Source organism: Pinus tabuliformis, chromosome J, assembly GCF_031772625.1.
Source record: "Pinus tabuliformis cultivar Carrire ecotype Pingquan chromosome J, CPIR1, whole genome shotgun sequence".
NCBI lineage: Eukaryota > Viridiplantae > Streptophyta > Pinopsida > Pinales > Pinaceae > Pinus > Pinus tabuliformis.
The window spans coordinates 959,429,948-959,442,662 of NC_142295.1; the positions used below are offsets into that span (position 1 = coordinate 959,429,948).

The following is a 12,715-nucleotide window of genomic DNA, read 5'->3' on the forward strand; positions in this document are numbered from 1 at the left end:
CTCAACAATGATCAAATTCCAGGGTTTGAAGAATTGATGTCGTTATGCATTCAAGAAGAAACAAGAATGGTGGAGCAAGAAATGCCTTCTAATAGAAGCAACCCCACTACATTGTCCGTTCATGCCAAAAGGAGAAATAATGCAGGGTCTAAAGGTCATTTCCATGGAAAGCCTAGATCTAAGGGAGGAAGGAAGGGCAGGTGCTTTGTTCGCAATAAGTTTGGCCACTATGCAAGGGAGTGTCCAAATAGAAGGGACACATCGCATGATGATGATCACAATCATTCTAGGGGCAACTTCAACAACAACAATCAAAGAAATGGCAGGTTCAATGGCAAAGGAAAAAGGAATGCGAGACATCAAGGAAATGGTCGACCCTCCAATAAATCAAGGAACTCCAGGTATTGATGTGATCCGTCCATTTCTTAACTTAATCTCTTGCGATAAGATAACTGTCGCTCATCTTCCATTAACCCTGTCCATTGATCCGACTGATCCAACAGTTACTGTGTACTGTCGCCTGATTCGCTGGACCTCGAGCTGGAAGGATTTCCAACCTCCAGCAAAGTATCAATTCCGCCTGTTCAGCTTCCTAGCCCGCTTAAGGGTTTCGGTCTTGGCTTCGAGCTTCTTGGGAAGTCACCTGTGGACGAGAAAGTCACAGTCCATAGATCCTCTAATGTGGCAGCAGGGCAACGTTCATATAACTGGACGGTGTATATACTAATATGATTCAAGGCAACCATAGTCACTGTGTACAGTCGTGGTGTACATGCCAACACAATTTCACTGATAATTTCACTGACAAGGAGGAGGTATTATGGTGCGGAGTCAGGAGTATTAACTGTGCAGAAGGAGAGGCGTTAACCAAGAAATAGTCATGGTAATGCAGTATTATGAACACAGTAATACCGCATGACAATCACTCCATGTCAAGCAACACAATGTTCATCCAAAACGCAGTCAACACATTACCATTCAACGCAGAATACCATTCAATGCAGAATATGTATCGAATATGTATGGCCGCAATACATACTTCACTCATGGCACTCACCACAGTCATCTCAGTCTTCCACGCAACACAGACTTTAAAGGTCGTTCGATTTTCTATCAAACGCAGAGCGTTCAGGTGCAGAGTCCAGGCGGGTGCGTTTTTGCTATTTGAGGCAGTGGATAGAGAACCCAGCACAAATCTAGCTGAGAGAGGTCAGCCGGACAGTGTGAAGCATGAAATAGGCATGCACACAATAATAGCAGTTCTATCCGTAGGAATGCAGAACTAACATGCACAGAGAGGCCACAACACAAGTGGCTCAAATTGGAGTAGGGCAGGAGTACGCCCGCTCTGATACCATGTTAAACACATACATGGCGGCAACAGAATATTAAAGATAAGCATGAGAGTATATCTATTATTAACAAATGATATACATTTATAGTACATTCATATGACCTTTGGTTTCGTATTCCAAGGTCTCTTGGACTTCCTTAGACTATTTAGCTTCCACACCAACCCTTAGAGGATTAGGTGTCCAATAGGTTTGAAGAATCAAATGTTGTTAACAATAAGCAAAAAGAGTACTATCTTATATCAGCCCTATCCACTGCCTCTCCTCCGGACACTTTGGGAAATTGGCTGATTGATAGTGGTGCCTCAAGGAACTTCATCGGATACAAGGAAGCACTATCATTCAAAATGAGCCTTCATCATTCGAAGAAGCCATGAAGCATCAAGTATGGAAGGATGCTATGAATGAAGAATACGAGTCAATTATGAAGCATGACATATGGGATGTGGTCCATAGACCCCAGGACAAATCGGTTGTCACCTCTAAGTGGCTCTACAAAATCAAGCATGGAGTTGATGGAAGTGCAGACCCTCTCATTCACAAATGTAAGAGTGAGTTGGCTTCTGAATTTGAGATGAATGACCTAGGACCAATGTACTATTTCCTAGGGCTGGAGGTCTGGCAAAAGCCAGGTGAAATTTTCCTCTCTCAAGGAAAATATGTTGTGAAGATATTGGAAAGATTTGGGATGGTGGACTGCAACCATGTGACTACTCCGATGGAACTTAACTTTAAGAAGTTATGGGGTAGTGTTGTTGCACCTGAATTGGGAAATGCTTCTGAGTATTGTCAACTCATAGGAGCACTGATGTTCTTGGTGAACTCTCGCTCGGACATATGTTTTGCAGTTAACACATTGAACCAATATATGGTTGAGCCTCATCATATACATTGGATTAGTGCCAACAATCTTCTGAGATATCTTCAGGGCACATCGCTCATGCACTGAGATACACTGCCGGAGATGTGAGGTTGCATGGTTATTCTAATGTTGATTGGGTTGGCAGTGTGTTGGATCGCAAGAGCACTTCTGGATGTTGTTCTTCTTTGGGTTCTACTTCGATACCCTGGATGAGCAGGAAGCAGAAATCGGTTGCCTTGAGCACCGCCGAGGCCGAATACATAGCTGCTAGTATGGCTCCTATGAAGCTGTCTGGTTGAGGAAGCTCTTCGGCGAGCTGTTTGGACATGTGTTGGATACCACTGTGATCCTTTGCGACAACCAGAGTAGGATCTGATTATTAGAGAATCCCATGTTTCATGATCGCTCCAAGCATATAGATATCAGGTACCACTTTATCCGGGATATGGTACAACAAGGAGCAATAAGGCTCCATCACATTGGGACTGATGAGAAGGTCGCTAATATTCTGACAAAGCCCCTGGGGAAGGTCAAGTTCTTCGCCTTCCGAGAACGACTTGGAGTCGTGGAGAGACCCTCTTATGAGGGTCCTATATGAGATGGACATTGAGCTCTGGGAGCTTCGAGGGGCTTGGGGTACTTCTTAGAGCGATGAACAACCATAGGGTGAGTGGTTCAGCCTTCCCCTAATGGTTTGTTGTGTACAGGGTGAGTGGTTCAGCCTTCCCCTGCGATACCCCTTGGTGACATGTAGGCAGAATGAGTGGTTCATCCTTCTCCTGCTGAGACATCCTACCCATGCAGTCTGGGACTCATGGGAAGTACCTCTCATCTGGCCAATGAGTAGGGAAATGAGGATAAGGACCATAGTACTACCAATGGACGCATCGTGTACTACCATACTCCCTATGCTAGGATGACCGACATTGATGTGGGATCAATTGGAACTTACTTTGGGTCAGTAAGAGTGGTATGAGACACTCTCTTTTGATTGGAACTGACTTCGGGTTAGTAAGAGTGGTATGACACTCTCTTTTGATTGGGACTGACTTCGGGTCAGTAGAGAATGGTATGATACATTCTCGATCACTTCTTCTTCTTCATAGTTCAGCAAAGCAGAGCGGTGCATTGATGGCAGAGACTGTTAAAATTGGCAACTGGGGCCAAACTCCACATGGGTCATCTTATTTATGACAGCTAATATTTTTCTTGGATTCCTCTCTCCAAGAGGTGTAGGATTGATCTAAAAATCCTCTGATCCTGACATGTACAAATGAAGTTATGAATTTATTTTGAGTATGGTCAAATTGTCAAGGTCGACCAGCAAACTTATGTAGGCTCAGAAGCCCAACAGTCATGTCTATTCATCCTCAATGTTGCATATAAATAGAAGATACTTAGCATCATTTGAACGCACTCATCTTCACACTTCTCTCTCTCTCTCCCCTCATTGATTGGGTTCGGAATTCTGGGCCTCTCTCTCTCCACACGTTCGAAATTTCAAGAGACCGAATTTCTGGATAGTTTGACCAAGCATTGACTAGAATGCGTTGACCTCCTTTGAATGCGTTTTTGTGAGGGATATCTCTGTTTGGGCAAGCTGCATTTATGGGCACAAAAATCAAGGCTAAACATTGATTGTTGACCAGCGTTGACTTTTCTGTTAGGGCTCTTTTGTTGTTGTTATAAATTATCATATTTGTAAATTGTACTATCTCTCTCTGTTGAACTATTGAAGACTAAAAGAAGATTTGATCAAGGGTTTCCCCACATTGGGGTTTGTCCTTGGCTGGTGTCACACCTTGTGTCCTCTTGTCTTGGCTTGTCTTCTACTGTTTATGTTTATGTTCTATCTGAATTTTACTATCATGTTGATGTGATTGCTAATCTAAATATTGACACTGGACTAATAAAGAAATTGAAGTAAAATTGCTCTAAAGCATAGAACATACCATTGTTGCCTAAAATTAACAGGTTTGCCCCTGGTTGGTGCCATATCTTGTGTCCTCTTGTGTTGGTTTGTCTTCTACTGTTATTGTTTATGTTCTATCTGCATTTTACTATCATGTTGATGTGATTGCTATACTGGATATGGTATTGGACTAATAAAGAAAATTGAAGTAAAATTGCTCTAAACATAGAACATACCATTGTTATCCTAAAATTAACATCTTATATATATATATAGGCTTCCTCAAGGGTGGACATGGCTCTTCATGTAGGCTGACTTGACAACTCCTTAGGCCGACTTGATCTTGGAGGTATTTTGACACTTTCAAGACAAAATGTTTTTTTCTTTACAATTTACAATGTGCCCATAGGGTCTTCCATATATGATAATGACTCTTATACCTAGGACAAATCCTAGAAGCACTCAATGGGTGCTTGACCTATAAAATAAAAGAACTTGAGCATGAAACCCATGCTCCAATAATAATAACAATTTCTTTTTCATTTTATATTTACAAGAATACATTTCATACTTATGAAGACCAAACCTAGTTACACATTTTTCAACAAGATGGGGGCTTCATCTTCAAACAAACATAACTCCCAAACCGTGAAGGCTCCAGTGGCGTGCCACATACCACCGAAATCAGCTCAACAAGGAAAAGCCAACAAAGATGATCCGGACTCGAAAAACTATGATTTGCCATGTCATTTTGATCAACGAAGGCAATGCATCTTCTAATGTTGCTTGGGTTGATATCCATGACAACCACATTTCAACACACACTCACCTCACATTTGTCACATATACAAATTGTTTTTATTGTGTTTTCTAAGCTAGTCTCATTCACATACATATTAATGAGTTGTATTCTAAGTTGCACAAGTACCTGCACTTAGGGCAAGGGTGCCCAAATTTGTCTATAGTTCCCAATGCTTGCACCAAAATCAAGAATAGGCACTTCATCTCACTAACAAAGTTCTTCCCAACGAGTGAGTGGGGGTGACAATTGTTGATTTTTCTTATAAAAGACCGATCTTCTAATCTTGATAATTACTTCTAATGATTTATAATTATGTCACATGAATCATTCAGCAATTATACATAGAAAATATCAACAGTAGAACAATGACAATAGTAGGATCATAAAGAGACAACCAAACACAAGAGACAGAAATTTACCCTGGGAAAATCCAACCTTGGGAAAAACCCAACAAACTTTTCTTCTAAGGAGAATTCAACCTTTAGCAAAAGTTTACAAAAATATTGTCTAGGAAACTGTGCCAATTCTCAAGCCCAACTATCAGTTAAACCTAATCAAGATTATACCAGACTATAATAGCTTCAAAATAGAGAAGTCAATTTTCGTCAATATTGGTCAACGTTGGTCTACAGACAGAATTTCGGTCAGCAGAAAGGTTTGGAACTACAATCAAGGTCCTAAGGTTAACTCGACCTATGATCAACGTACTGAGGTCAAATCCAAGCTACATTTAATTCGGTCAATAATCAAATGTTGAAAATAGTAGCAAGAAAGGTTTTCTTGACTTGTGCCTTAGTCAAGAAAGACCTCGATTAGTCCTTCTTTAGCATGCACGAGGACGAGTTCATGGAGCAGTTAACTCATGCGCACAATTGGAGGCTCAATTATGTGGCTCTCCAAGTGCGAGTTTATATTTAGAAAAGGACGAGTGAGAGTCTCAGTGTCTAATTGAGGCAAGGACAAGTTAGAAGAGTCAATTCGACTCAGTTAACAAATCAATCACAAGTATGAGTTCTAAAATTAAACTTGCCAAATATAGCATGAGTCAAAAAGCTTAAAAGGAGGACGAAGGCACATCATTGTACCATTATTGTTGAGCATGAGTTTGTGTGAGAAAGAGCATCTTGCTAGGAGAGCATGTAAGGAGAAGCCTATACGCAGTTTGAGAGAGAGAGAATTTCCTTGTGATGTGCACTAGGATTTAGGGAGAAATTCCTAAATAATAGGGGATCATATCTGCGCTAGGAAATAGGAGCCAGATTGTGCAAGGAAAGAGAAGTTGGATCAAGGGTTCTTGCAGGGAGTTTCAGCTAAGTATTAGCAGAGAGAACGGTTGTGTTTTCTATTGAAATAGTTTGTCTTGTAAAGAAATCTGATTGCTCATAATTTTCTCAATAAAATCTATTGCAAGGAGAGGGTTTTCCCAGTTGGGTTCCCTAGAAAAATATTGTGTTATTGTTATCGTGTGACTATGTTTTTATTTTTGTTTCTATTCCACTACAAATTTAAACTAGATAAATTTTGGGTCTTGGTGAATCAAACCTAGTTTTTGTTTATTCATTCAAGCAATTCAAGAATTTCAAGGAAATTCTAAATCAAACTTGGTCCAACTTCACACAAATCAAACTTTGGTCAACTTAGTCAACTTCAGTCTTCTCTCTCTCTCTCAGTCAACTCCAGTCTTTTCTCTCTTTGTCCACACATGTGACTACTTCAAATAAGACCTTCGTTATTGATTGGATTGGATGATCAAATTGGATGTCATCTTTGAGTATTTATCGTGGTGAAATGGGTGCCCCTTTTTGACTAAGGGTCACCTCTAATGGTGGGGCCAACCTATGCTTCTTGGAGCCTACATATACCAATATAAAATCAATTTTTCTTTTAATTTTTATAATTTATTTTTGTTGATTTGGAAAGCTCCTTGGCATGCGAGAATACCTCTTGATGCTACAAAATCAACAACGATGCCAAATGGGTACCACGGGTTTGCATCCTCCACAAAAGAAATATTTTATTTTATTTTAAAAATGGCCCAAAAAAGCAAGAAGCCAAGATAGGTTTATGAACTTTTCCAAAACCACAACCCTTCACTTAACTCGCAGCATTATGCACTCAAAACATTAAATCATCCTCTCGATTTTTCCATTTCATTTCTATTAATGAATGGAGAAATAGTGCAACGTATATTCTTGTTAGAAATATGTGGACAACAATGAACAATGAAGTGGTGAAGTTGTTTAAGACTTGAGAGTCAAGACCTATTAATATTAATTTCAATTTTCAAATGATAATTATAAGTTGATTGTTTAGTGTTTTTACATTCATTGGATGATTATTATAAACTTCAATGAAGCAATGTAAGTTTTTGTTGTCGCCTGCTAAAAATTGTACCATGCAATGTGCATGTTTTTTAATTTTTTATTTTTTATAAACAAATTTGTATATACTAAATGTGTGTGTACACTGTACCAACAGCAAACCCAAGTCCCTCTTTCAAAAAGCATCGTCCTCATCCTAGTGCCCCCCAATCCCTAGACCTAAGTACCCTAGAAACTTAGGTTGCCTTCCATCAAAGTCTTTCTCAACAACTTCAACATCATGAATTATGTCCTCCACAAACAATTGGAAACTTGTTGGCATAACGAGTTGGAAACCTAGAGGTGTAATTAGTTAAAATCTACAATGCAGAAGACCACTAATTGACTCACATCAACTTTCATATATTCTCCCAGTAACAATACACTAATTATAGGATTTCCATTGCAATACCTAACAAGGACTTGCCCATGCTTTTTAAGCTTTGAAAAACTTCTGCCTAATGAGATTATTTCCTCAATAATTGCTAGTTTCTCTAAATCAAGTAATAATACTTTGTAATTTCATTGTATCACCACTGCATCTTTACCCCAATCTTTAATAGCTCAAAGTCCTTGCAACCATGATCACCTTAACGCAACTAAAGAAGCCAGTGTCCCTAGGTATCCCCGGGTATGTTGAAATTACCATGAAATCAATAAGGACTCTATGACCTACTATAAGACTCCTTGTAATCAAATTGAATCAAAATGATTTTATGCTATAATCCAATCTTTCTCTAGCAAGAGATTGACTCCTAATGTTGCATCAATCACAGAATAATTCACCTCGCAATCATTACGATGTCAATAACATGATCATCTCTATCCATCACACAACCGATGGTGTCTTCTTTTATGAGGGATTTTCATTATCATATCTCCTACAATAGACTCATTTGTTTTTGTGCATTCGAGCATAGTCATCGAGATTAGGTGCAATGTCACAAACTCATTCAAATTCTTTCACCTTATGTATTAAGGGATACACCATATAAAGCATGTGTGTAATCAATGTAGCCGTGTTTACTAGGGCTTCTATCTACGAAAGTTGATCAATCATCGTAATTGTCATTTTCTCTCCTTCCTTGACTCTACCACGTTCATGGAGTTTTATTTTCTTTGTATCTATGGTGGTATACAAGCATTCTACGTTGGTAACCACAGAGTTTTCTTATCTTCCCCTATAATCCTCTACTTACCTCATTTGCCCACTTCACCTTTCTTCTCTTGTACTAGACCCAGGTATAATGATTTCTTTGCTTGCAACTTAGCTTGCACTACACATGTCATCTCCCACAATATTTACATTTTATATCTTTTGACATTTTTTCAACAAGGGTCAAGAAATATATTTGTTTTCCTCCATATCAAGGAATTACAAGTTAGAGTGACATGGAGGTTTTATGTCATTTATTGGGAAATATCATGACATCCAGCTAGGTACCTACATTTTATGCCATTATGCCATTCCTATTAGAAGTGGCAGCAGGATACTAGGAGCGCAAATTCCTATTAGAAGTGGCAGCATGATACTAGGAGCGCAAAGGCTAAAAACTTTTTGAACCTGTGGTGAACATAGAAGAAACTGCATTCATCATTGTATCATTCTCAATGCATCTATCTTAATAAACATTTTTTACTGCTACGGTGGTGTGCTATCAAAACCCTTTTTTCCCGTTGTGCTACCACGATTGGCAATGTAACCAATGGAGCTTTGATTCACTGGGAAGGTTGACAGAGTGTTTGGCATGCACTGGGTTGCCGTCTCGATGTGGTTGGCCCTACCCATATAAGGAATAAAAACAGATTCAAGTCCCAGGCAAATTGGGCCGAATAGATACCCTCTGCCCTGGCGGCTTAACACGAAGAAAGCCCCTGTTATACACAACAGCCCCCGACGTCGGGTTCAGTTTCCTGAAGCTTTGGTACAAGTAATTGGCATTGCATCAATCATGTCAAGGATAGCATCTGCACGTTCACTGAAATATGTACGCCTTCTTACCATTATTTGCATTCCTGTATTTCCATTGCAGTGAAATGCATAACTTCATAGTTTTCTATGTTTTTAGTTGTTGTTCGGGAAACAATTTCCCTTTTTCTTCTTTTGGTAGTGATGTCAGTGGCAAGGAGGTGGAGCGAAAACCATTTGACTTCAACGGATTTGAATCTGTAACTAAGAGTAATTAAACAGAATGCTTTAACTTCGGGAGCAAGCAAACAAATAAAAATATATAAACCGACCTGTAACGGCGGTATTGCTCTCTGTCAGAGGGCTCGAGGTAGTCAGGCCAAGGCTCAGTGGCATCGCTCCAGCGCCTGCTCGCGTCTGTTTCCATCTCCATTTCCGCCTCCGCCGCCATCTCTGATCTGCACTTCTCTTCTCTTCTCTTCTCTGCAAAGATGTCTCTAAGCAAAGAGTTTAACACAAGGTTTTGAGAGGGAAAATTGAACAGAAGATTAATACTTTGGAAATTTTCCGACGAAATGAGGAGTGTAAAAGTATCAAGCGTTACAATACGGGTTACTCCCTACCTATAGTCTCTTTAGTGGATGAGAGGAGTGGTTTTGATAAAGTCCGTTAGTTTGGTGTTTGAAGTTTATAAGTTCGAGTACTTTAATATATTCGGATCATATTCGGATCAAAAAAATTTAAATATTTTTTTAAATAGGTCGCTTTATTTAAAAAAAAAAAAAAATTGAATTTGAGAAAAAAGATAAAAAAAAATTGAATTTGAGAAAAAGGTTAATATCCCAAAATAGAGAGGTATTTGATACAAGTAGAACTCTACTTGTATCAAAGTAGAACTCACTGTTGGTTTGACACCTGAGTTTGATAGGTTTTGCCACGGATAGCAGCCAGAGATGGTTGTCCTCACTGTTGGTTTGACACCTGAGTTTGATAGGTTTTGCCACCTTCGGAAAAAAAAAAAAAAAGTAGAACTCTACTTTTTAGCAAATCAATAATAGGATATTTTAGGTGAGAATGTTTTACGAGTTAACTTATATTCATGGATAGTAATCAATGATGGTTGTCCCTATTGACTATCTATAACTAAGTTATGATAGGTTTTGTCACCTTCAAAAAATTAAAAAAAGAAAGGAAACAAAAAATTAAAAAAAATAAAATAAAATAAAGCAAATTGAAATTATAAATAAGTATGACTTAAGTTACAAGTATGATTTCCGTGATACTGAAAATGATCTAGCGTTGTTGAGGTATAGACCATGTTACAATGTTTATTTCAAGATAATGCAAAATAATGGTTTATGCTAATTTCTTTCTTAACGACCATTACAAATGATGTCGAAATGAAAATCCTAAGTGGTTTTGACAAAAAAGTAACCTTTAGATTGGTTCTTTGTAAAGTGTTACCAAGTTCATATGATGGGCAATTAAGTCATAAGCTAGTTTTACTCACCACAAATATAAGTTTTTTATCACAAATAAAAATTATAAACAACAAGAGGATAAAATCTCAATTATAATTCAATTTACATGAGAAATTAAACTAAATGCTTCTTTTTATAATTTTCACATTAAAATACATATATTATCTTTCGCAAATACAATAATACTTGGTCTTCTATTCTTTTATTAAAGCCTTTGAAATTCCATTTCACATGATTGTTGCTACTTGCTTATTCTAGTTTGTCACTAATTATTCTCATAAGAGTTAAGATTTTGTAAAACATGAGATTGTGTTCTTACCAATTAAGACACATATATAAGTTTGAGTGGCTTTAGAGTGGGTATGGATAATTATTGATAACATTTGGCATTTATAATTGCATTTTGGGGAACTTGTCCACCAAGATCCAAACCACATAAGTTTGAACTAAATCTACAATCTTATTGCATAATAGTTTAAGGAAGGAACATCTTTTGATCCAAAATTTAACTTGCATTCTCATATAATTGCCATGGAATCAACTTTAATACATTGTTAAGGATCAAGCTTCGAGGTTTATGCAAAAATGATTTTTAGCATTCTTTATTTACAAAGGTAGAGTTTTTTTGCGGAAATTGGCTTGCATATGCTTGTTTTACATAAGTGTACCAATATTCTTAATACAATGACACATAAATGCTCCATGGCAAGTGCACATTAAAGGAGCAATATGTGGTTTTCAAATGTTAGAACATTCAATATTTCATAGAACGTCCGAGGGGTGTTTGTTTCCAAAAATTAATCATACAATTCATAGAGTATTATAAAATACATCATGCATGGTGATCCTAGTGTCTTAAATTGCATTGGTTCCAGCATAGACAATTTGCATTTAATACCATATGGTGCATCCATTATTGTACTAACACATTGTATACTTATTTTTTTAGAAAATATGTTGACCTTTCATGTGCATTTGTGTATTATAAGTGCACCTAAATGCTTAAGAAAATAATACACCACGAAAAGATGTTTGTTTTAAAAGTTTCTTTATATTGCAATATATAGTGTGTGATATTGGCCCAAGGGGTTACCTCAATCGGCTATCATTGATGTTGCTAGTCATTTGGCTAGCTCGGTTCCAACAAGTGCCTAATTTGAGTCCTAAGCACAATAGTCTATGCCAATTGGTTTACTATGGATATCATCCATAAATGTGGGCTTTAGGTTTCCTCGTGAGGTTTTCCTTAGAAGAAAAATAAATAAATGAAATATGGGATATTTCAAATAATATGGCATGAGATATTTCAAAGAATGCATTATACATTGTGCTCCAAATCTCTTAAAATGTATCAATTCTAGCATAAATGGTTTGCATTTAATATCAAAGACACATCATTGTATTTTACAGTGCACCTATCATTGTATCATAGACAACGCTCTTTTTAAACAAAGTGTCGCCCTTATTGGTTCTCATGTGCATCACAAGCACACAAATGTATCTAAGACAAAAGAGGATGAGCATGTTAGATGAATAGGTGCAGTGTGGCTAAAAAAAGGTAAAAAGTAAGTTATGTACAATAATGTTCCCACATTCATTTCAATTCCTTAGTGTTGCCTTCACTCCACACCATCGATGCTCTATTGATGGTTAACTTTGTACCACTAGTGCTTGTCTATCATTCAAGAACTTGCTCATGTCTATTTCCATCTCCACTTTTTCCTCCATGTCTACTCTAACCAAAGGTGAATGAAGATGAAGATGTCTATAGGCAAACAATTTAAGGCAAGGTTTTGAGGGGGGACATTGAACATGACATTAATGAAATGGAAAAGTGAACATAAAATTAATGTTTTTGGAAATGTTATGGTGAAATGGAGCATGAAAAGTGGAAAGTATTGTGAGCATTGTGTGTCATACAAGCATGATCCACTATAATGTATGCCTACCCATATACCTAAAATGATTTCTCCCTACCTATGGTCAAAGTGATGGAATGTCATTCATTGACGTGTTAGATAATACTTCGATTTGGAA

The 12,715-nt window shown here is 37.7% G+C and overlaps 1 protein-coding gene across 1 annotated transcript in view; it reads right to left on the reverse strand.

Annotated features, from left to right (window-relative positions):
• The window catches only part of LOC149230005 (nuclear pore complex protein), a 396,423-nt gene extending 386,589 nt beyond the window's left edge, over positions 1 to 9,834 (reverse strand). The window contains exon 1 of the mRNA XM_089381174.1: positions 9,530 to 9,834. Coding sequence (XP_089237300.1) covers positions 9,530 to 9,648 — 119 coding nt within the window. The 5' untranslated portion in view covers positions 9,649 to 9,834. The remainder of the gene's footprint in view (positions 1 to 9,529) is intronic.
• Between the last annotated feature and the right edge of the window lie 2,881 nt (positions 9,835 to 12,715).